The 25,485-nt window shown below is 43.2% G+C and overlaps 1 protein-coding gene and 1 pseudogene across 2 annotated transcripts; both read left to right on the top strand.

Moving 5' to 3' along the window:
* Positions 1 to 227: 227 nt before the first annotated feature.
* On the top strand, positions 228 to 4,473 carry LOC129161925 (protein NLRC3-like; annotated as a pseudogene).
* A 133-nt stretch (positions 4,474 to 4,606) lies between these two features.
* LOC129161912 (uncharacterized) lies at positions 4,607 to 19,343 on the top strand. 2 transcript variants are annotated; one of them, XM_054738436.2, is made up of 5 exons: positions 4,607 to 6,651; positions 13,190 to 14,144; positions 15,865 to 16,032; positions 16,856 to 16,951; positions 18,542 to 19,343. In XM_054738436.2, the coding sequence occupies exons 2-5, from the start codon at positions 13,191 to 13,193 to the stop codon at positions 18,680 to 18,682; spliced, it is 1,359 nt and encodes a 452-aa protein (XP_054594411.2). In that variant the 5' UTR covers positions 4,607 to 6,651; position 13,190; the 3' UTR covers positions 18,683 to 19,343. The 2 variants fall into 2 exon arrangements, with proteins under 2 accessions (XP_054594411.2, XP_054594412.2); XM_054738437.2 differs by lacking the exon at positions 4,607 to 6,651 and having other exon boundaries at positions 9,912 to 14,144.
* Positions 19,344 to 25,485: the final 6,142 nt, after the last annotated feature.

Here is a 25,485-nt window from a genome sequence, read left to right as displayed (position 1 = left end):
TGTGTGTGTGTGTGTGTGTGTGTGTGTGTGTGTGTGTGTGTGTGTGTGTGTGTGTGTGTGTGTGTGTGTGTGTGTGTGTGTGTGTGTGTGTGTGTGTGTGTGTGTGTGTGTGTGTGTGTGTGTGTGTCATGCAAAGAGACATAGAACAATACATTTACATTCAGTTGATTGAGTCCATGATCAAGAATTAATTAACATAAAGTTTCCCATAACACTTCCTCAAAAGAATGAAGCAGGACCAGCTGGCTGACCATCTGCAAACAGGTACAAAGATTAATCAAACAAGTTATTTGCAGAAGTATCAAGTTTCCCGTGTACTTACATAAAATACACCCTGACATACTTTATGTTGTGTTGCATTTAGTCAACGTAAACTTAAATCTGGCCTGAAGAAGAGGTTCCAGTGTGTGTTTGAGGGGATTGCTAAAGCAGGAAACCCAACACATCTGAATGAGATCTACACTGAGCTCTACATCACAGAGGGAGGGACTGGAGAGGTCAACAATGAACATGAGATCAGAGAGATTGAAGTGGCGTCCAGGAAACTAAAAAAACTAGAAACGACAATCAGACGAGACCTCTTCAAACTCCCACCTGGGAGAGACGAACTTGTTAGAACAGTGATCTCAAAGGGAGTGGCTAGTATTGGCAAAACGGTCTTAACTCAGAAGTTCACTCTGGACCGGGCTGAAGACAACGCCTACCAGAACATCCACTTCATGTTTCCGTTCTCCTTCAGAGAACTGAAAGTGCTAAAAGAAAAGAAGTTTAGTTTGGTGGAACTTGTTCATCACTTCTTCACTGAAACCAAAAATAACAGGAGCTTTGAAGAGTTCCAGGTCGTGTTCATCTCAGATGGTCTGGATGAGTGTCGACTTCCTCTGGACTTCCACCACAGTAAGATCCTGACTGATGTCACAGAGTCCTCCTCATTGGAAGTTCTACTGACAGACCTCATCAGGGGGAACCTGCTTCCTTCTGCTCGCCTCTGGATAACCACAAGACCCGCAGCAGCCAATCAGATCCCCTCTGAGTGTGTTGGCATTGTAACAGAGGTCAGAGGGTTCACTGACCCACAGAAGGAGGAGTACTTCAGGAAGAGATTCAGAGATGCGGAGCAGGCCATCAGGATTATCCTCCACATCAAGACATCACGAAGCCTTCACATCATGTGTCACATCCCAGTCTTCTGCTGGATCACTGCTACAGTTCTGGAGGAGGTGTTTAAAAACAAAGATGGGGGAAAGCTGCCCAAGACCCTGACTCAGATGTACATTCACTTCCTGGTTGTTCAGGCCAAAGTGAAGGTCAAGTATGATGGAGGAGCTGAGGCAGATCCACACTGGAGTCCAGAGAGCAGGAAGATGATTGAGTTTCTGGGAAAACTGGCTTTTTATCAGCTGCAGAAAGGAAACCTGATCTTCTATGAATCAGACCTGACAGAGTGTGGCATCGATATCAGAGCAGCCTCAGTGTACTCAGGAGTGTTCACACAGATCTTTGTAGAAGAGACAGGACTGTACCAGGTAAAGGTCTTCTGCTTCATCCACCTGAGTGTTCAGGAGTTTCTGGCTGCTCTGCATGTCGATATGACCTTCATCAGTTCTGGTGTCAATCTAATGGAAGACAAACAGCAACATTCTCTGTGGTCTAAACTTTTCAGCGGTCCAAATCTAAATGATCTCTATCAGAGTGCTGTGAACAAGGCCTTTGAGAGTCCAAATGGACACCTGGACGCTTTCTCCTTGGTCTGTCCCGGCCGGCCAATCAGACTCTCCTAAAAGACCTGCTGGGGAAGACAGGAAGCAGATCCAATCAGGAAACAGTTGATCACATCAACAAGAAGCTCAATGAGAGTCTGTCTGCGGAGACAAGCATCAACCTGCTCTACTGTCTGAATGAACTGAATCATCTTTGTCTGGTGGAGGAGATCCAACAGTCTCTGAGTTCAGGACGTCTCTCTACAGACACTGTCTCCTGCTCAGTGGTCAGCACTGGTCTTTATCCTACTGTCTTCAGAAAAAGATCTGGAGGTGTTTGACCTGAAGAAATGGTTGTGTCAGTTTTAGTGGGAGGACATAATTGAATCAGTTAACAAAAGCATAAAAACAATAATCTCAGATAAAAAAACACAAATCTTCAGTCAAATCCAACTTATAAATGTATAACTAGATGTAATTTTTACCTGTAGAAGGTGGAGGGGCAACTGGGAGATTTGGAACTTTTAAAATCTTTATTTTCACCTCTTACATCCAAACTTTAAATGTTACTATTTTACATGTCAGACAATTGTTTGTATAAAACGCAAATAAACAGTTCACCACAATTGAATGTATCTAAGACTAATTGTTAAATCTGTGAAGATGGGGACATAAACACAGACATTTTTCCCTTATTTGTCAGATTTATTTGATTTGATGCTTTATAGATGTTACATTTCTAGTTATTAAGAATATTTAATGCTACAGTCGAAAGATGACAAGATTTTTAGGACAATAACATTTGATTTTTAACAATAAGATAAAAAATTAAATAACTTCATGAAGTTTTGCTTTTGCAAGTTGATTGAATAATTAGAAACGGACTGAGGGAAGTTATTCACTAGGTTATTAGAGATAGAAGTGTCATGTTCTGTGTCCCTTTGTTCCCCAGCTCCTCCAGTTCCCACTCCAGGTTCTCCTTTTGTGTTCTCTTAGCGCCCTCATGTGTCCTTTGTCTGCATCTCTGTTGTGTGTCTTAAGTTGTAGCCACAGCCTCTTGTATGTGTATGAGTTTGTGAGTGTCAGTATGTGTATGTGTTTGTGTGAGTCCTTCCCTTAGTCTTTAGGTTTAGTTTTGTGTTTTATATAGTGTTAGGTTTATCTGCCCTCCTCTGGTTCTCTTCCCCATCCAGATAATTGTTGTCACCTGCCTTCCTCCAGCCTCACTCCATACACCTGCTTCCTGTTTCCCTAATTGCTCCTCCCTGTCTAAATAAGCCCTCCTTGTCTCATTGTTCTTGTCGGTCCATTGTTGTTTTATGTCAGCGTTGTTTGTTGTCTCTCCCTCCTGGTCTCTGGTTCTCTGCTCATGAAGTGAGCTTTTGGATTTTTCCCTGCTTCATTTTGTTATTGGGTTTTTTGCCTCCTGCCCCTTTTGGATTTTTATTTTGTCATCCTAAATAAAGGATTCTTCTTTATTTAACATTCCTGCCTCGTGTCATCCTGGGTCTGCATCTTGGGTCCTAACCTCCTGCTCCTAAACGTGACAAGAAGTGTAGAAGAATTTCAAAGAATCATGAAGCGTTGTTATTAAGTAGCCTAATAACTCTAGGTTTGTGTTTTGAGTAGCTAAAAGTAACTCAGTGAAAATACATTTCAAGACCCTATATTGGTTTGAACTGAAGTCATAATTCAGATTCAATAAATAGGTAAATGTAATAATTTGTACAGACAGCAGACAAAGCTGTAGTGCTAGGTGTGGCGTGCTGATGTTTATCTGTAAGTAGCTGTATATATTTTATCATTTCAGGTGAATATTTCACACACGATAAACCGAAACACAAGACTGTTGTGTTATTCCCGTGCTCACACGACTGCTGTTAGTACTGCTGAACTCTTGTTGATGCAAAAGTGAAATCAAATACAGCAGTTCTGAAGTTTCATAAACATTGCCACCACCATAAATGTGAGTGAAATATAGGAAAATCATAGTGACTCACTGACTGTTAAAGTGATGAAGGAAAGCAGCTGTTGGAAAGCATCAGGAGGGAAAGTCTGTACAGGCTGATTCCCATCAGGTCATGAGGAACAGATGCCTTAGGAACCAAGGATTTAATCCAACTAAATAATTCATAAAGTGTTTTTATCCTGTTGCTAAAGACACCTGTAACTAGTGAATTTCCCCACTGTGTTAAAAATGTGTCAACAGATAGGGAGGTCTGAGGTCCACCTGCTTACACATGATCACATAAACTGATCATTTGGAGCAGTTTGAACCTGCAGTCCCTGAGAGCGACTCATATACCAGGAATTCTGAATTACGGAGCAGATCTGCTATCCAGAGGCAATCCAATCTACGCAGATTGGAGGCTTCATCCTAAAGTGGTGAATCAGGTCTGGATGAGGTTCGGTCAGGCAGTCGTGGATGTGTTTGCATCAACAGAGAATTCTCAGTGCCCACTTAAATTCCCCCTGCAGGATCGTGGCGCCCCACGGGGGGTGGGGGGTGGGGTGGGTGGGGGGTTGGGACGCTCTTGCGCACAAGTGGCCAAGGTCTCTCCTTCATGCGTTCCCTCCAGAGGCCCCCATAGCCCCCACTTTACCCAGGGTGAGGGAGCAGGGCCTGTCCATGATCCTAATAGCACCACGGTGGCCGGGGAAACATTGGTTGGTGAAGATCTCCCAACTCCTGTGAGGTTCCCCATGGCAACTGCTGCTCCTCAGGGACCTGTTGTCCCAGGCTCATGGGGAGATACACATCCCACTAACTTGGGTTGAGGCTGATGTTGGCTGAGCCGGCCATTTTGATGGAACACTTGTGGGGATGCATGCTGCTGTTTGAGTCACATTACTAACTAACTAACTATTTAACTAACTAACTAACTAACTAACTAACTAACTAACTGGGATACTAGCTAACTACATCTTGGGTTGAGGCTGATATTGTCTGAGTCAGTCATTTTGATGACATTTGTGGTGGTGCACTCAGCTTTTTGAGCCACATTACTAACTAACTAACTAACTAACTAACTAACTAACTAACTAACTAACTAACTAACTAACTAACTAACTAAGTGACTAAGTGACTAACTGACTAACTAACTAACTAACTAACTAACTAACTAACTAACTAACTAACTAACTAACTAGCCATGCTAACTATCCCACAGTGGCTGGGGAAAAATTGATTGGTGGAAATCTCCCAACTCCTGTGAGGTTCCCCATGGCAACTGCCGCTTTGCAAGGACCTGTTGTCCCAGGCTCATGGGGAGACACACCACCCACATCCAGAAAGGCTGGCCCTGTGGGCGTGGCCCCTGAGAGGCAGACTCTGCGTGAATGAGCTTTCAGCTGGTGTTAGAAAGAGCGGGTCATTTATCTTTTATCATCATTAACCTCTCAGGTTAACGAATATTGCCTCTCCACTCTGGACAACATCTGTCCTTTCAGAACCAGATCAGTTCCTGCAGTAAACTCCCAGGCTCAATTACAGCATTTGCAGCCTGTGTATGAAAACACGTCTCCCCGTCCACCTTCTGACATCCGTTAACTCTGTAGTCAGAGATGCGAGGGTTGTCTATTACTCCAACCTGGTGTCGCAGAGACAAAGTCAGTAAGGTAAGATCTAGCATCTCTCTTTCAGCCTTATCTCTCCCAACCCCAACCCGACCCATGACCCTAGAAAGTTTAGCTCGTGTTTATTTGCCTGAGCTAGCATGCCCCTTCGACACTTTCCCCTCATCTGTGTTTAAAAATGACACCCCCACTGTGGGATTAACCCTCTTATTCCCGTAACCAACTCATTGGATCTCTAACTTTTTTCTTTACATCAGCCTCTTTTGGTTGAGAGATCGGTACCTCCCTGGGAAATAAATTCATTATTCTTCTCGTCTCTGGATTAAAAGATCTTAACACAAAAGCTTCTTCTCTTTCTTGTTTCAAATCATCTTCACTTTACTGCAGCCTTCTGATGTGCCTGAGTGCAGCCATTTTTTCATCTACCTTTAATAATTTCTCGTCTGTTTTCTTTAGTTCCCCTGTCATGTTTTCACAAAAACGCATCTTTTCTTGAATTAAAATATTATATCTAGCATTATCTTTTCCCAATGCAGCCGGTTTTACCTCATTACTTTGTGTTGAGGCGTCCTTCAAAGCTAGCTGACTCATTTTATGTAACTGGCTGATCTTCCTTTCTCTATTAGTCTCAGGTCTGTTCGGAGGTCGCTCAATCTTATTTGTGTCAAAATCGCGTTTTTCTTTTAATTTTCTGTAAACGCTCAGGTTGTCATTTTCCTTTCTGAGCGCTGCTATTCGACTGTCATTCTCTAAAACGAGTTTATTTAGAGTAGAAATCTTTTGATGGAGGATTTTCATTTCTGCATCATGTTTCATGCCTCTCTGTTGCATATTTTCTGCATGTTTGGCTTCTCGTATTTTATACTCAAAAGCAGATTTTTCTCTAAATGCTGAAATTTCATCTTTCACTTTCTGAATTTCTCTCTCAGTTTGGCTTATTTTGTTTTTCAACTCCCAGTTGTATTCTTCTATATCGTATTGCATTTTAAAATCGCGTCGAGTGCTCTGACCAACAATGACTTGTAGTAAGAAATGATGTTCTCTGTATGACGTATCAAAGCTTATGATCACGTGCTTCTATGAAGCGTTCTGATCTGCCTTGCTGACGCTTGCTCAGAGGTTACTAGAGGTCGCAACGTTCTAATTTGCATATTCATGACGCAATTGCGTTGGTTACGTGACATTTGCGCCTGGTCACGTGAGTCGAGTATGAGGAAAATGAAAGTGTGATTATCGCACAAATCTTTCGGCAAACGTGTTCTGCTGGAAATACGCGGATTAATTGCTCGGGTTGCAGGCACGGATCCCCGTTTCTGTCAACTTTGATCTCAGCAGCTGGAGCGGGAATAAAGACGCGCTTCTTCAGATAAAAGTGGTAATTACGTCTAACTTTAATATTGTTAACAATAATTGCAGCAAAGCATCATTTACTGCAGTTAGTCACTAGTGAAGCATAACTTAACTTTCATGAGCAAAAAACCCACAAAAAGGATTCAATAAATCAGCAAAGCGGGAAGAAATGTTATTTTTGTTTTTACATTCTTACTTCATTTCAAACTATAGTGTTTTTCTATGGGGTGCCATTTGTAAAGTCAAACAGTCATAATCTAACAGCAATATTTTTGGTTATTTAGCATATCATAAGAGAAAAAATTGAGAGTTCACTTTTTCAAAGTCATATTTTCACCATGTTATTCATACATTTATAAATGTTAAAGTTTCCAAATAAATATTTAGTTAGCACGCTAAATATTTAATTTATAGTTAAATATTTATGTTGCAAACTAAATATTTAGGTCTGATCTAAATACTTAGTTTGTAAAATAAATATTTAATTCACTAACTAAATATTTAATTTACTAATTAAATATTTATTTTGGAAATAAATATTTAAAATTTAAATTAAATATTTAATTTGTAAATTAAATATTTTCCAAAGAAATATTTAGATCCCAGCTAAATATTTCTTTTCCATGATGTTATTTAGCTCCACACTATAGTTTATATTTTTGGGTCAGACTTAAATATTTATTTCCCAAATACTGATTTTGCAAACTAAATGTTTAGCTCCAAAATAAATATTTAGCTGGGATCTAAATATTTATTTCGGAAAATAAATATTTAATTTACAAATTAAATATTTAGTTCCAAAATAAATATTTAATTAGTAAATTAAATATTTAGTTAGTGAATTAATGATATGCTAAATAACCAAAAATATTGCTGTTAGATTATGACTGTTTGACTTTACAAATGGCACCCCATATTTGTGATGTCCTTGTGTCAAACGAAAACAGCAGGCCAGTGGAAAGCACTAGTGACTTTGCCATTGAGGATGTTAATGATGAGCATTTGGATGACTTGGCTTTTCCTGAGGTAGACAGTGTTTGTGATACCAGGCAGTTAAGAGAGCAGTTACACAAGAACTTGTCTTCATTGTTCCTGAAGATGGAAAGTATTCTTCATGTTTCTCAAATGGCATCTCAGGAAATAGTTGATACTCTGGCACAAATCATTTCATTGTCAAAGCCTCTCATTAAAAAGACTCTGCATGATGTATTACAAAGGCATCAGGTTACTCCTTCCAAGGCTATCCTTAATGATTTGCTGAATGCTGTAAATAATGCAAATATTTTTGCTTGTGCCACAGCTAAAGGGGAGGACTTTTGTTCAAATAAACATAGAAAAACGTTTATTGAAAAGAACTACCCTGTGGTAATGCCTGTTCAGTATGTATTGGAGCCTGGTTGTACAGCAATTCATGTCCCTATATTTGAGATGATCCAAAAAATGTTCCAACATACAGACATTCTTAACAGAATTATGGAAACACATATCTCTTATGAGGGTCTTTACACAAGCCACAGAGATGGGTCATATTTCCAAGGAAATGAGTTGTTTTCTTCATCAGAGCTTTCACTGCCACTGATACTGTACATTGATGACCTTGAAATTGCCAATCCATTGGGCACTTCAAGGAAAATACACAAACTGTGTGCAGTATGCTGGATGTTTGCTGATTTGCCAAGTAAATATCGTTCAGGTCTGCATGTCATTCAGCTAGCAGCATTATGTAAGGTACCTGATCTCCACAGGTGTGGCTATGAAAAAGCATTTGGTCCTTTGCTACAAGATCTAAAAACTCTTGAGCAAGATGGTGTATTTATTGAGTGCCTCGGTAAATCTGTTAAAGGGACTATCATGTGCGTTGTAGCTGACAACCTGGCAGCCCACTCATTGGCTGGGTTTAGTCAGTGTTTCAGAACTGGATTTATTTGTAGGTTTTGCAATGCAACACGAGACCTAATTCAGTCTCATGATGTTGGAGATGGCAAGTTTAGCCTCAGAACAAAAGCCAGTTATGACCAAAATGTGCAGGAAGTTCTACATGGGGATGGTCATAGTCAGGCAGGTGTGCAACGGAACTGCATCCTGACGGAAAGTTTGCAGTATTTTCATACAACCACAGGCTTCCCTCCTGATGTCCTCCATGACCTTTTTGAGGGAATTGTACCAGTGGAGTTGGCCATGTGTATTCAGGAGATGATCCGGCAGAAATACTTTACTCTGGAGCAGTTGAATAGAAAAATCTTGTCCTTTCCTTACCAACACTCCGATAAAGTTGACAAACCAAAGCCCATCTCAAAGAACTTCTCTACAAGGAGGACCATTGGTGGCAATGGTCATGAGAATATCACATTGCTGAGAGTACTGCCATTCATGAACGGTAATGTAGTCCCTGAGGAAGATGCTGCTTGGACAGTGTTAATGGATTTGAAAGAGGTTGTTGAGCTTATGCTGTGCCCAAGATTTGATGAAGAGTCCATACAGTATTTGCAATCAAAGATAGATGACCACAGAAAAGTGCTGCAGGACATGTTTCCTGAGTTAAGACTGCTTCCAAAACATCATTATATAGAGCACTACCCAGCTCTTATACGTGCTTTTGGGCCACTTGTTCACTTATGGACAATGAGGTTCGAGGGTAAGCATCGCTTTTTCAAGAGGGTAATACATGACACACAAAACTTTAAGAATGTGTTAAAAACATTAGCAACACGGCACCAACACATGGTGGCCTACTACCTCAGTGCACCTTCATTTTTTCAGCCGCATCAGCAGACGACACACGTTACTTCTGTCATGGTTTCAGATCTTCCTGAAGTTGCACAAGAATACATAAAGGAAAAAACTGACAGCAGAATTATTTACAGCACATCAAAGATCATTGTTGATGGCACAACTTACAGCCCTGGAATGTTTGTGTCTGTGGGGGAGGATGGGGGACTGCCACAGTTTAGCGAGATCAAAAAAATCCTCCTTGTTAACAATGATGCTGCATTTCTTTGCAAAGAACACAGGTCAAACTACACTGAACATATGAGGTCATATGAACTCTACCCAAGTTGTATGGCTATCCACTGCATGTCAGAGTTTAATGACCGCTTACCCCTTTCTGCATACTACGTGGAAGGGAAACTTCTTTTGACACCAAAACGTTTTATACTTCTACACTGAAAGTGAATTTGCATTATGTGATTTACATATATTTTAAGATTTGTTCCACCCCAAAGTTTCAAAATGCAGATGCTATGTGTGTGTGCGTGGTGGTGGTGGTGGTGGGGGGGGGGGGGGGGGGGTTAAGAGAGCAACATTAGACAGTAGTCTGTAAAAAGTAGTTTGCTACTAGAAGTTCTGTTTCCTTTTAGATGTATCTCACTGATTTAATATCACATGATGTGTTTTTCCAAATATTTCTCCTGCAGTTTGTCTCTGTTTTGTAAAATAATTGCTGTGTAAATTCTTATGTATTGTTTGTATGCCTGGTGAGAAAATGTAGATTATGATGTTGAAATAGGGTTAGTTTTTACCGTGACTAAATTAAATGATGGCCTGTGACCAAGGGCGTCAGTTTGTTTTCAGAATTGCTGGGGACAATAACCATACACTTGAGTGGGGTTTAAAAATTGCTGGGGACAATAAAGTAGACTAGCACAGGGGTCGGCAATCCGCGGATCTGGAGCCGCAAGCGGCTCCTCCATCCATCTGATGCGGCTCTCTGTACTTTTAAAATAATGAATGGATATTTAAATAAAATGCTTTATATTTTACTGCATTAATTTTACATCTGTATGCCAATTCTAAATGTAAAGATTGTCTGCGTAAACCTGAACAGGTCCAACCCGGTCTGACTGTGAGACCGGGTTGACGCGTCACGCTTGTGCGTAATCATATGCGCTTCCTGAGCTGGAGGATGTCAGATTCTGGGCTTCTCCTCAGACAGGCTCCTGGATGTGTCGCCACATTGGAGACAGGAACAAGCACTATTCAGCCAAAGTTTCATAATCAGGGAACATTTTCTAAGTGACAAGTCTCTGAGTGACCGGGTTTGGAAAACACTCGCTTCAGTGGGAGGAACTTTCCCGCATGCGCTCTGGTTCTGAGAGCCTGGATTTGTATTCTGAACAGTCTAAACATGTTTTAAAAAGAATCGCGTGACAAAAGTGGCACCTGCTCAGTAAAACCACCAACAGGGTGAAAAATATCTAAATATTGTAGGCAGAGACGGGCTACAACTTCTGGATCCACTTTATATAAATCGTTTTATTCATTATCGTCTTACGAAAGATAACTTTGACGTACACGAGCGACCAGGCGCGTTGCAAACTTTTCAAAAGTGTGGGGGATGTTGTCTGTGCCTAAAATAAGTTCATGCTATTCATCTTGTTATTTTAATTTCCATAATAGCGGAGCAGGTGCGAATTTTAGATGCGTCACGCATGTCTCCGCTTTAAACATGTTTAAACTGTTCAGAATACAAATCCAGGCTCTGTCTCGTTAGATTGGTGTAACTAAAGTTTGTACTGAATGAAACTTTACATTAAACCATGTTGAAAAGAAAAGGATCCCATTAAATCGTTTCCCCCTCATTTACAGTCATGACATACAGCGCAGTGCGCATGGCTCTGGGGTTAATCAAGTTTAGTTGTTTCTCTTTGCAACAATCTTCACAGGAAGGCAAAACAGTTAAATGACAGGTTACAGATATTTCCATTTGACTTTTATTTTGACGGATAAACTCAAGGATGTTCGTTGATTTCCTCCCACTGAAGAGGAAACCCGGTCTCTCTGAGGGATGTGTCACTTGGAAAATGTTATTTTTATGAAATTATGAAAGTTTGGCTGAACAGCGCTTGTTCCTGTCTCCAATATGGAGACGCATGACACATCCAGTCGCCTCTTCAGCTCAGAAAGCTCCTGTAGAGACATTTGATCACGCACAAAGTTCATGTGGAGCAGAAGCGGTCGGGCCACGGCAGGTGAAACGTTCCTAGCCTACATGAAGTGAAACTGTTTAATTGTAACATTAATATGTTACTGGACACGCAGGTCTGGTTGGTTAGACCAGTGTTTGAAGTGGAACACACACACACACACACCAATTAAAACAATGCTGATAGCATGGACTAGAAGACAGGTGATGGTTTACGTATTTAAATGATGATTAGGCTGCTGTAAAATGTAATCTCCATCCACATCCAGACACAATTATCCTCTATTCTTTCTCTATTTGCTCTGCTCTTGTCTGGGCTAGCGTAGCTGATGGTGCGCGCGGCACGCCTAACGGCTGATGCACATTTTACGCATTTGGAGAGATGGGCTGGATGCTTTGCGTTTACTGAAAGTTGGTCCACTTAACGCACGGGTGTAGACTAAATATTAATGACAAATGAATGAAAATTAAATTGGGAGTTTTTACTTCATATTTTATAAATAAAAAGGACGGGGGAACACATTTATGACGTCTTTTTAAACTAAATTTCCTAGCGCGACCTGCCTGCTTCACTAAGTCACTGCTTATTAAGGTCCAGAATTACCGTGGCCCACCCAAAAATGAAAACCTGGCACCGCGCCAGTTATAAACCTCTGCAAATTGTTGTTCTTCACTTTATCAAACTCAGACTTTGTACAGCTAATGTCAAGATGTAAAATTATTCAGTCGAGCTCTTCCGTCCCTCCCTCTCCTGCTCTCCTGGAAACCCGACATCGGCTGTCAGAAGCGGAGGTGAAGAAGGAGATGAGGCAAACAGAGTGAGTGTGACATAAAGAAACCAGACTGGTGTGGAGGTGAGCAAAACAGCTGGAAAAGTGTGGGTGTTGAATCCCCCACGGGTGCGACGCCCATGGTACCGGCTGCTGTCACCTGGTTGTGAGCAGCTCTCTGCTGTCTGAGGGTAGGCCCCGCCCACAACGCTGCGACTGCTGCGGTGTTTTCTTTACTGTGGGAAATGGGTAATAATGGCTCTTTGATGGGAACAGGTTGCCGACCCCTGGTATAAGATCTGAGCTGGTAAAACAAAAATCCTCATCAGCAGGCTTTTTTGAAAGTGGGGGGGACACAGCTGCCAATTACAAATTTTGCCGGGGACATGTCCCCGGTGTCCCCGGTTAAACTGACGCCTATGCCTGTGACTATGTAACATGTAAAATACTTACCTTTGTTCTGGACTGTTGAAAGATTGGCCATAAAATGCTAGAATGCACCCAAAGTAACCAGCATAAATAGTAAGTTTATTTTGTTATGAAATTTACAGTGTACTTTTTAAATTAAAATTGGAAAACAAGACTATAGTATATTTGACCCCCCATTTTTGACAGCTGTAATGATTGCTGAGTATACAATTATCAGACCTTGTAAAGGCTATGTGTATGCATTACCACAAGAGGTACTGCTCCACTTGTGACAGTAAATCTTTTGGGCTATTGCTTGGTACTCAGATGCCAATTCTGAGTACCACTCTGCCATAAAATGACTCATAAAAAAGGTTAATGGTATGATGTTCATTGTTTTTATATGTGTTGAGACCATTGTAGTATTTTTTAATCATCTCCATTCCTTGCTTTATACACAGGATGATGGCAGCATCTCAGAAATTCCTGCTGAGAGTTTACAGCACTACAGATGTTGTTGTGAAGGTTTCTCTAACTAAGCGGCCTGAGTCAGTGGAAGAACTAATCACCATACTCCGGGAGAAGCTCAACCCAAGGCTGGACTTTGAGTTTACCTTACAATACGAAGACCCTGACTTTGATGGGCAACTTACCTGTCTACATGATATTCAAGAGCTACTAGAGAAGAGCACATTAAAAATAGTGCGATCCGAAAGTGATGCCAGTTCTTGTGCAAGTTCTGACACAGACATCCTTCCTCATGTGCCTTTAGCTCAGCATCTGAAGTGTTGGCCTGACACTTTCCCAGTACCTACCTTTTCTTACGAAGTCGAACATGTCCTTGAGAAGGGAAATAAAGCCTACGAGATGTCTGGAAAGCAACTGAAATTGACACGAGCCCAAAAGCACAACATCTTGGAGACCATGGCTTCAGTGATGCACACCTTCAAAGCCTATCCGAGTGACAGAGATGTGTGTTTGGCAGCAAAAGCTCTTGTTACCACTCATCCATGTCTTAATGAGCCTGGAAGTTATGGTTGGAAGACCAGTTTAAAATTTAAGATGGGAAATTACCGCACCAAGCTAGCCAGAGCCGGATGCGCGGAGGTGTCCGTGAATGCTGGTAGAAGGAGTATCAACAACCCAGAAGGAGAGTATCCCCACTCCAACATAAAAAGAGCACGAAAAGCTGAGGTAAACTACCTCCCAAACTTTCCAAGAGGAGAAGATAAGGCCAGTCTGGAGGAATTGAGAGTCCAGATAAAAAATGAGGTTGAGAAGACCGAGCCCAACAAAGTAATGATTGAAAAACTGATGCAAACAACCTTTGCACTGCGTCGCCATGAGATCGTTCAAGAAAACCCAATGGTGAAGGACTTCTTAGAGAAATGGCCAGCTCTGCGATTTCACTCACAGGTTGGTGTTGCACTGATTTTTTTTTCTTATTCAATTTAACTTGAAACAATGCAAGTTCAGCAGATCTTCAGATTCAGATTTATTTATTTAACATGTTAAACAAAGTACTTCTTATAAACATTGTTCAAATAGGTAGAAAAAATATCTTAAAGCGCTACAACTAAGCACCCTATTAGTTGTGGTGCTTCAACATTAACTCATTCGCTGCCAGCCGTTTCCTGATCGGTAAATCCCTTTCGCTGCCAATGTTTCTCACCAATTTTATAGTTTTTTTTAAGAGTCACAGAACGTTGTGTGCTAGGATGTTGACGCCAAAACAACCAAAACAAAGTGGAGACTCACCTTAAATCATGAAGAATCTGCGCATTTCGAGCATTATCCGTTCTTTCATAATCCGTTGTTGAATTGTGATCGGCAGAAGCTTTTCCGGTTCGCACCTCACTTTTTTTTACAGCAGCCACCCAAAACGATCTAACACATGGATTTTCTACTTCCTGATCACGTCATGTGTGATATATGCGGATGAAGATCGGCTTTAGAGGTGAGAGGTTCAGTCACGATGCGGGGGCTCATTCCAATGCCCACACAGTAAAAACATTCAAATGGCGACTTAAGTCTTCATTGGCAGTGAACGGTGGGATCTAAAATGACGACTTTAGTCATCAATGACAGTGAATGAGTTAAGCCGGGCGTACACTGTGCCACTTTTTCACTCGTAGCACTCAGCTTCAGCTCAAACTGTACGACTTCCTCGCAGGGCAGATCTCACGAGTCATGTGCTCACACTGCACGACCCAGTTCTTGGATGCGACCTGACTGCTCACACTGCACTCCTGGTAGCAACACGTCGGCCCTAAAATATGCTAAAAATAGCAGTTTTTACTCAACACGTGAGACTTTTTTGTCTTGTTTTGCCTGTTGTCCTTCGGGAGTGCTGCAGGACACACAGGGATTTATGGGGGCTGGATGAGTAAAATGAAATAAAGAAAGTAAATCTGTGTTTTGTGATCAGTTTAATTTGACATGAACACGACAAACACTCTTTCTTGACAATCTTTGTGAGTAAAAAACGTGTAGAAATTAAAACGAACAAAGTGTGTTATTAGGGAAATAGCGGGCGAGCGGTGTTGATGCAGGATTGCGTATGCGCCGTGAGCGGTTCTGATACTTTTTGCGTCGCAGCTGCTCGCAGCGCCGCTTCAAAAGTGCGATACCCTCACGAGGGACGAGCAAAATATTAAACACGCCAGAAGTTTGTGCGAGCTCTCGATAGCTGGTCATGTGGTGTTAATTGCCTCTCGTAACCCCCTGTATACTACACGACACTCGGCGCAAAACTCGCCCCGATTTTGTGGATTGTCGCACGAGTGGAAAATCAGCTCAAAAAAGTGAAAAAGTCGCACAGTGTACGCCCGGCTTTAAGTAGACAGGCAACCACAGATAAAACTTGCTGAGTCTATAATGTAGGAACTGATGTTCTCTTGAATTAAAGAGAAGTTTTCTTACATTCATTAGGCTCATGATGCCAAAAAATTTATTTCAGATTTGTGATACAGTTGTGTTGGAAAGGTTAAGTTCAAATTGAAAAACAAATGTTAAAATGACAGCATTAAGATAAAACTGGGCACAAATTTGGAAATCCCTCTTTAAATATAAGATTTCTCAATTTGGCCAGTAATTTTGCTTTATATTGGATGTTTTCATGTTCCTGTACTTTTAGGTTTGTGCGGAGTTCCACCGAGTCACAAACATCAACCTGCAGAAACAGTTCTATGCTGAACTTGACAGACACACACCACGACTTATGGCTCTATACAGACAGAAGGCCACATGCACTGGCAAGATATCGGAGGCTCTGCGAAACTTTCTGAATCATTATGATCATCAGGTGAATATTGATAAAGATAAAATTGCTACCACAAATTTAAAAAGTTTCTATGTTAATCACTCAATTTTGCTTGTTTTTAGACTGCCTATGGGCTACTGTTAATTGCTGGGAACATCTGTTTTCTATATACACCAAAGACAAATATAAATGCAACACTTTTGTTTTTGCTCCCATTATTCATGAGCTGAACTCAAACATCTGAAACTTGGTCCACATTCACAAAACACCCATGACTTTCAAATACTGTTCTGAAATCTGTCTACATGTGTGTTAGTGAGCACTTATCCTTTACCAAGATAAACCATCCCACCTCACAGGTGTGGCATACCAGGGGGCTGATTAGACAGCATGAATAATGTACAGGTGTGCCTTAGACTGCCCACAATAAAAGGCCACCCTAAAATGTGCAGTTTGATCAAACAGCACAATGCCACAGATGTTGCAACCTTTGAGGGAGCGTGCAATTGGCATGCTGACTGCAGGAATGTCTACCAGAGCTGTTGCCCATGAAAGGAATGTTCATCTCTCTACCATAAGCCGTCTTTAAAGGCGTTTCAGAGAACTTGGCAGTATATCCAACAGGCCTAAAAAATGGGAGCAAAAACAAAAGTGTTAGTCTAGATAACCCTGAAAAAAAAATGTTTAGGGTTTTTGTCAAATGAGTAAGAAACAAGCTCTTTGTCATGAGAGACAGGTTGTGTCTCAAAAGAAATGTCTCCAAAATTATGCAGAGCCTAATGTGTCATAAACATGTATTATCCCCAGGCAATGACACCTGTAAACTTAGTGTTAAATTAACTCTTATTTTCTTTTCCCTTTATAGGAAGCACCTGATGTCGATGTGAAACGGACTGCAGTGCTACGTGCCCTTCCAGTATACCTGCGGGAGGAAGACCCAGAATTCTTTAAGACATGTGATGTAAGTGTCTCTTGCATTACTTAAATTCTACCAGTGAGATAACATACCATGGATTATTTTATATGGTTTTATTACAAAGCAGCTTCACAATTGCTTTAACAAACATTGCATTAGACTTGTGTGTTGGGGGGGATCAAACCTGGGCTCAAATTAGGGTGTGTGTGTCACAAGTGGGGGTGGGAGGAGGCAAACCCAAATAGATTGTGCACACACAGAAACCCTGATTTCGCTATTGACCCTTTGCACGAGACTGCCCCGTTCTCCATGATGGTCGGCAAAAAGACCGTTTACACACGTCAAAATTCCGGTGAAGCTAGTCAAAACAAGCCCGTTGTAGCCCTTTATCGCTTTTATTTACTTGGTTTCACAGTAAAATGGTAACAACTTGCTACGTGGCCAGCTGCACTAACAGAAGGATGTAAAGTCAACTCATTTCTTTATTTTTTTTTCAAATAACGTTGATTGAGACTGAGGACGGAGATGAACTACAGCTATCAATCAAACGGACTAGCAACCCTCAGGTTTACAGCGAATGTGTTTTTACCTGGTAAAATTAACGTTTATTTAATTCATGACGAGGACAGGGACAAATGTGATGCGTTCTTCTGATGGATATTTCACCATGGAAGACGCACGCATACCGCGGTACCGTCCACTGTAGTGAACATGCATATTACACCAGAATTCCGTCGCCCCGTTTTTTTAAGATGGCGACTGTACGTCTTATGTTTATAAATGTTCTTCTGTAGCTGACAAGCAGAGCTAAAACACGTTGTTTTACAGGTATTATTCTCATGTCATGATGTGTTTTCATATATTTATATTTTAAACACTTGTCCATGAAAAGTTCATCAACTCTGCATCAGCCAGGTACTTCCTTAAATTTGAAGCAAGAACGCGGTAGTCTAAACGCTACTCGTTAATTCTGGTCGGCGCTCATTTTCCTATTTCGCGGGGCAGGGGCACAAACTTTCTGCTTCCTGTTTTGTTGCTCTCCTGTGTCTTCGTTTTGTTTCTTTCTCACATTCTTTTTGATGTTCTCTTTTTCATGTGATGAGTTGGCATCCTGTTTCTCCGACTTATGTTTTACTGCAGTTTTGCGTTAACGCACCAACAAAACCATACCTGTTGGTAGATTTGTAGCAAAGCGTTGATGACGTCGACGGCTTGATTCTAAAAATTCGTTGACGTCAGATCCAGTAGTCGACGCACCATGCCCACTTGTTGCATCCCCAGGAGTTTGTAAATAGAGGAGGAATCTGCCTGTTTTTCCTCTAGTTCGCCCTCTTCTCCGCCTTCACTAACATCTCCGCCAATTACCGAAGACCCGGAACAATGTCCGTCCGCTACTAGATTCCTTTCCTGTTTTGCCCGCCTTCGTCTCCCGCTCGATACCCAACCCTAGTTGCTATAAACACACAAATCTAATTAATTAATTTACACATTTTCTAAAAGAATAGTAAATAGAGGACTCTTGATGTGTCACTAACGTGTTACCCACAAGACTGCAGAATATTTTGCTAGATTACAAATAATGCTTGTCACGGCCCTTCAAGTCAACCTTACTTATTGATACTGTGTTTATTCCAGGCGGGCACGCTAGATGAGACGAACCTGACTGACACTCCAGTTGCCCTTCTCACAGTGGTTGCTGACGGCTCTGCTGAGACCAGTCCATTTCAGTCCTTCAAGCATGGCTGTTGTGGTGGAAGGCGACTTGGTGATCCGTGATATTGCCAGATTTGCTGATGCATATGCCTTATTGTTTGGCTTGATCTATGCTCTGCATTTGGACTACCCCAGGAAACTAGTTCACACATTCACCTTTGTCCAGAAAGTCTTCATGGGGCTTGATGATGGCAAACCACTGAAACCCAGCCTTCATGCTCTTAGAAATGATTTGTTACAGAGTGAGTAGTTATGAAAGATATGCAAGGCAACTGGTTGTTAGGACAGGCACACTGTTACTGAGCACCTTCTTTGAAGTATTTTATTTAAAGCACTTTTAAGTTTTCTACAGGCTTTGGGTGGATGTAATTCCCATCAGTTTACCTCATTTTTTTTATACAAGGTTATTTGGGTGCCGATAAACATTATTTGAACCTGTTAAAAAATATTTATTTTATTTAATTTTTGTTTATTTAAAAAAATCTCTTTTGTGTTTGACCTTTTGTTTTTCATTTTTATATATTAGAAGAAAGATGACTTTTAGGACTGATGTTCTTTTATGATTTTATAAAAATTTTATTAAATGTTATTAGCAGCATTTTGTACGCTCACTTGTGCTCCAGTCCATGTCAGTGGTTCCATGTTGATGGTTTTATAAAAAAAACATTTATGTGATGTTTTTCACAAGTCCATAAAAATGTTAATAAACAAAATGTTAAGTGAATCGCCATATACTTTTTTTGAGTGGTCCACACACAATTAAAAAAGAAAGGTAATTTAATTAGTTAATAATCATATTACTTGAGTTTAGGTTGTAATATAATTACATTCTGTTGCATCAAATAATTTAACTACAAGTAACACAAAAATGTTAAAATTAAAATATATAAGTTTTAAGTTTATCTTAATTATTTAAATATAGAATATTATCTGAAAATTTTAAGTTAACAATAAATACAAATTTTGAGTACAACCATACTTAAAACATATGGTTTGTCTACTTAAAACTTTTGTGGAAACTGATTACCTCAAAAATTTTAAGTTCAGTCAACTTATTCGGGTTTACAGTGATAAGGTGAAAAAGTAAGAATCCAGGCAGCAGTTTTTCTGGAGAGTTTAGAGGAGATGCAGGAAGATGAGAGACAGACAGGACAGGAAAATAGTTCAATAAAAACAAGAAAACAAAACAAAAAGTAATGTAGGTAGATTTATCTCCACTACACGTTTTTACCTGTATAAAGCAATAAGTTATACACATGTCACATTTATACATCTGATACAGCTCAGATCACCTTCAAAACTCAGTCACACACCCAGGGCTGTTTCAAGACATTTTGGGGGCCAAGGCAAAATGACCCCCCCCCCCCCCCCCCCCAATAACTGGGCTCCCCAGAAGCCTCTGTAATTCATACCCTCTCCAGGAGTATTAGTTATACAGTGTTTGTAAAAGCTCCTCAGACATCACTGACATGTTCTAATATCATCAGATGAAAAACGTTGGTTACGTATTGTAACCCCAGATTCTATGAGTCTAGTCGCAGCCCTTAAGCGAGCTGCTATTGGAAGGGTGATCTCAGCATCAGCCAATCATGAAGAGCTTAAATGTACGCCCACCACGTGGGCACCCCTTGTGGGTTATATAAGTGGAACGACCCCACTGTTTGCCTCCGATGGCTCTTAGTCCTAACAGAACCAGTGGGGCCAGTGGCTTAAGGGCTGCGACTAGACTCATAGAATCTGGGGTTACAATACGTAACCAATGTTCTATTTCGTCTAGTCTTAGCCCTTAAGCGAGCTGCTATTGGAATAATGCGCAGCTGGATGGGTTTACGCCACACTGGTTAGCTCAACCAATGGACACACCCAACAAGTCTCCTTTTAGTGAGGGTCGCTCAGCCTCACACAGTAAACCTGTGGCTACGCGCAATAGTGGGAGGGATCGAACTCCCCTTTGGCGATTTATGTAGGCTGTCGCCACCTGGCTGTCTGTGTGAACTTCGGCATGACGGCCATCGAGAAGGGCAGCAAAGTGTCTGAGCGCATTCCTCACTGTCATAAGCTCCAACACATTTATGTGCTCGTGCGTGTGGGAGGGCCAGCGATCTGCCGCCGTATGGGACAAGCACGTGCCCCCCACCCCAGACAGTGACGCATCCGTAAACACAGATACGTGTGACGTAGGACTTCCGATGGGAACCCGTGTGAGAGGATGCAGGGGTTCCCCCAGTGAGCGAGACCCCCGCCCACTGAGGGGGGAACCCTCAACATACGTCTCTTCTGACGTATCGGGTGTACCCGGAGGCGGATGAGCGTTGCAGGCGCCTCGAGCGCAACAACCCTAGTAGCACCGCCGAGTGGGCTGCAGCCATCATGCCCAGAAGTCTCATGACTAACAGGGCTCTCACGATCTTGCGGGGTTGCACGCGGGAGATCACCGTGGTGAGATCTGCCGCTCTCACAGGCGACAAACGTGCTCTCATTAGGGAGGCGTTCAGCTCCACCCCGAGAAACACAATCGACTGGGATGGAAGGATGGAGTTCTTCCCCCAGTTTATAGAAAACCTCAGGGTTGACAGATGCTCTGTTAATTTCCTGGTTTGCTCTGACGCCTCGTCCTCGGACCAGGGGCATCGGAGCAGATCGTCCCGGTAAAATAAAACCCTCGTTCCCGCCGTGCGCAGTGGCTGCAGCGCGGTCTCCAGACATTTGGAGAAAGTGCGCTGGGCTAGCGAGTAGCCGAAAGGGAGGCATTCGTGCGCGCGTTTCGACAGCGGACGTGTGCTCGAGGTCACGTGAGGATTGGGTTCGCGCCCTTACCGCCGTCGCTTGTACCAGAGAACTGGGAGCGACCCATGGAGGGCTGTGCTCGAAAGGGCGAGTGTGAAACAGCTGGAAGAGGCTGATCCGCACCGCAGAGCGTGGAGTCCAAGGATGAAGGACGAGTGGGAGCCGGGCCCGTGCATGGGAACGACAAAGTGCCAGCGGATGGAGCCGCGCAACGTGCACGCTTTGCGCGTGGTCGCGACAGCACCATGACATCCCGTCCCACCCAACGCTGTGGGGGAAGAAGGATGAGTCGGGCCTGGCCGTAGGCTGGGGCCGTTGCGCAAATGGAGCGCACCCTTACAGCAAGCCGTGTAACATGACCGAGTCAGACTGTGTGAACATGCAGATGTGCTGCAGTGCTTGGTGCGGGGAACATCATGTGTGAGGATTCGGCAGAGGGTTCTGCAGAGGACTGTAGGACTGTGCTCTCGATGTGACGTTTTTTGGGTTTTATTTCAAAACCAAAATCATTCACAGAGTTAACATTAGTCATAAGCACACACATTCCTCCAACGAGTCATTTTCGTGGTTGTTTTCGGCGAGATTCCTGTGACTGAGACTGCCAAGGCTGTGTCTGCTGGCTCATTCGGAACCATTGGCCGCCAACTCCCTGGTCCCGCCTCAGTGGGAGGCCGGCTCTGCGGGGCTGGCCATGCAGCTGGGCGCCTGGAGTTTCCTCGCCGTTCGTCCCATCCTCTGGGGTGGTTCTTGGCCTCGACGCCACACAGCGAAGCCAAGTCCGGCTCCAGTGAGGGAACGGATGGCCAGCCCAGGTCGGAGAAGCCCTCGACCTTGGTAATGGGCACATATGTGGAAATTGGCGCCTTGAACCCGGCAGGCTCGGAGAAGGCGGCGGACCAGCAGCTCATGGCAGCGGGGAAGCGTGGCCAGACGGGTTCTGGACAGCGCGTCTGCGTCGCCCCAAAAATTCCCGTCAATTCATCTGCCTCAGGCGGAGCCGGTTCTGGAACGGCTAGCCCCTTGCGGGCCGCAGCCGCGGAGATGATGGTGGGCAACTCCTGGAGCAGTGCTCTAACTGCTGGCAGGGAGGAGCGAGAAGCCACTGGGGCAGAAGGACCCGCTGAGCGAGGCTTGTCGACCTCCGTGTTGTACAGGAGGGAAAAGGGGCTACGGCAGCCAAGCTCGTCGTGCTCCTCACGAGGCTCGTCGACCTCCTTGTTGTACAGGAGGGAATAATGGCTGCGGCATGCAGCCTCGTCGTACTCCTCACGAGGCTCGTCGACCTCCGTGTTGTACAGGAAGGAAGAAGGGCTATGGCAGCCAGCCTCACGGTCGACCTCCGTGTTGTACAGGAGGGAAGAAGAGCTATGGCAGCCAGCCTCGTGGTCGACCTCCGTGTTGTACAGGAGGGAAGAAGAGCTATGGCAGCCAGCCTCGCGGTCGACCTCCGTGTTGTACAGGAGGGAAGAAGAGCTATGGCAGCCAGCCTTGCGGTCGACCTCCGTGTTGTACCGGAGGGAAAAAGGGCTATGGCAGCCAGCTTCGTCGTACTCCTTGCTGTCGATGACATCGTCCAGTCGGTAGGAGCCAGCCGGCTCCTGGCCGACGTTGAAGAACTGTAACGCTTTGTCCAGCGAGTACATGCCAGCCACCGGAATTTCCTCGTCGGTGGTGGGGGTGAAGTACTCGACCCGGCGGACCTTTTCAGCCACGGGCAGAGCGGTACAAAATGGGCACGAGGCCTGGGGGTCAAGGCCAGGCCAGCGTGGTGAGCCCCGAGACAGACCTTACACTTGGCGTGCAGGTCGCAGCTGGAGATGGATTCCGTCTGGCAGGCCGGGCAGATCCTGGCGTCGCTGGACATGGTCGGTGAGTAGATTTTTCTTGTATAATTGCTCTTAAAGGAAGCTCTTAAGCTTGGCGTGAAGAGAAAACGGAGGCGAACAGTGGGGTCGTTCCACTTATATAACCCACAAGGGGTGCCCACGTGGTGGGCGTACATTTAAGCTCTTCATGATTGGCTGATGCTGAGATCACCCTTCCAATAGCAGCTCGCTTAAGGGCTAAGACTAGACGAAATAGAACTAAATTATCAGACATGATGTCTCATCTGCTGCTTTTCTAAACTTGCAAAAAGTAACAAAACCATTTGAAAGCCACTATTTGTGGATTCTCTGAAAGTTTCCATGGAGTGTGTGACAACTTATTTTTTCATTGATCCTATCGTCTAATCTCACAGCTGAAACAAGCATCCTTAATAATCTGTGCACAGGAAGTTTACCGATGCTGTAGTAAAACAAAAGGTATAATAATTTCTTATTAATAAAACCTTTTTGCAGCACTAAAGCAGAAAATGACATTTTGTAATTAATATGCTAAATATTTACACATGAATTGTTTTAGAGCCCTTTTATTGGCAGAATCTGATATTAATTTAGTTCTTACGAAAAATGGGTCCCAACATGGTTTGTGTGGCGTTGCCATAGTGTGACGTCATAGGCACAGATCCCCTGTCCTCTTTTTTGGAAATGGAAATATGGTCACCCTATAATAAACAAACTGTCCACCCGAGCTTTTGCACTGCACAGAGACGCTTCGCTGCCTACGACTTTGAACGTCAGTTGAGAGCGGTTGAGAGTCAATCTCATGCAGACTGACCAATGAAGAGAGGGCCTCAAGTTAAGAACCTCTCCTCATTGGTCAATCCACACGAGGTGGGTCAAAGGTTGGGCTGCATGGTGGCGCAGTTGTTAGCACTGTTGCCTTGCAGCACGGAGGTCGCAGGTTCGAAACTCGGCTGTGGCCTTTCTGCGTGGAGTTGCGTGTTCTCCCCATGCATGCGTGGGTTTCCTCCGGGTACTCCGGTTTCTCCCACAGATCACAACATGCCCTATAGGTTATAAATTGTAAGTCGCTTTGGATAAAAGCATCTGCTAAGTAAATAAGCATAAACATAAACATACCCTGAGCGGGTTACGTGATGTCAGGCATTCAAGTATTGAGTATATTTACTGCATATTACAGTAAAATATTCTGTATGTGACCATATTATGGTGATCCTTGGGTCGTGATGATGGGGCCCTTTAATATTGTTGCCCAGGGTACAACAAAGTGTTAATCTGGCCCTACCTATAACCCAGTTGGTTTTGTTTTAATTCAATTCAAAATATTTTCTGCCATTTTCTCTGTCTAGAGCCAAAGCGCGTTCCTCCTCCAGTATCACCGAAGCCTCGCGGGCCTCCGACAGCTCCCAAACCCGGCAAAGCTGTAGCGTCTCCAGTTACCATGAGCCCGGCTGCAGCCAGTCCCACCTCGGCCCCTAAGCCTTCCTCTGTAGCCCCTCTTCCAGCTCTTGACACCCCCTCCGGTCCAGATAGTCTAATCGATTTTTACTTTCTTTATTAAGCTCCATGGCAGCCATGACACCTAATAAAAACATGATTTCTCATGTACTTTACTGGTCTTTGTAAAACGTCATTCTCCTATAAAATGAAAACAATTGTAAAACATGAGTTTTTTAAGTATAAACAATAAACAAAAATCATGATTTATATTATTATTTTGGGATTTATCATTACTTTTTGTTGATCTTTACAATTAGTCGACTCTATTGTATGTTTCTGAGTTTGTCAGGTGTGTGTGTGTGTGTGAAAATAGTGAATGTCACCCATAAACTGAATCTTAATGCTGCTTTCCATCAGTGGAGGAACTCACCTCCACACTTGACTCATTGATTCTGTCAGCATATTTATCGAAGCCTCAATAAAAGCTAATTATTCCATTTTTCTTTTTCAAAATTTTCCAGCCAAAAAGGAACCGTCTCTATCCTGGATGACATCGGCAGCATGTTTGACGACTTGGCAGACCAACTGGATGCAATGCTCGACTGATCTCCAGCCCCCCTCCCCCTGACCCATCCCTCATGACATGTAGGTGTGTGAGAAGACGGCGCTCCCAAGACTAAATGCTGGCGCTTTGGGGAGCTCGTGTTTGAGCGTCTGGCCCTCCCATGTTAAGTGCTTCCTGAGTAGCCTTGAAGAGGGAGTCCTCTTTATCTGGTGCAGTAGCTCTGGCTCCTT

This window comes from Nothobranchius furzeri, chromosome 4 (genome assembly GCF_043380555.1).
Source record: "Nothobranchius furzeri strain GRZ-AD chromosome 4, NfurGRZ-RIMD1, whole genome shotgun sequence".
NCBI lineage: Eukaryota > Metazoa > Chordata > Actinopteri > Cyprinodontiformes > Nothobranchiidae > Nothobranchius > Nothobranchius furzeri.
Note: the sequence above shows the minus strand (reverse complement) of the source record. Positions and strands in the feature narration are given on the sequence as shown.

Excerpts from the sequence above, each read along its gene's own strand:
- LOC129161912 (XM_054738436.2), top strand. The coding sequence starts at position 13,191 with ATGATGGCAGCATCTCAGAAATTCCTGCTGAGAGTTTACAGCACTACA. Across the intron at positions 16,033-16,855 it reads TGAATCATTATGATCATCAG|GAAGCACCTGATGTCGATGT; the intron begins GTGAATATTGAT and ends TTCCCTTTATAG. Across the intron at positions 16,952-18,541 it reads AATTCTTTAAGACATGTGAT|GCGGGCACGCTAGATGAGAC; the intron begins GTAAGTGTCTCT and ends TGTTTATTCCAG.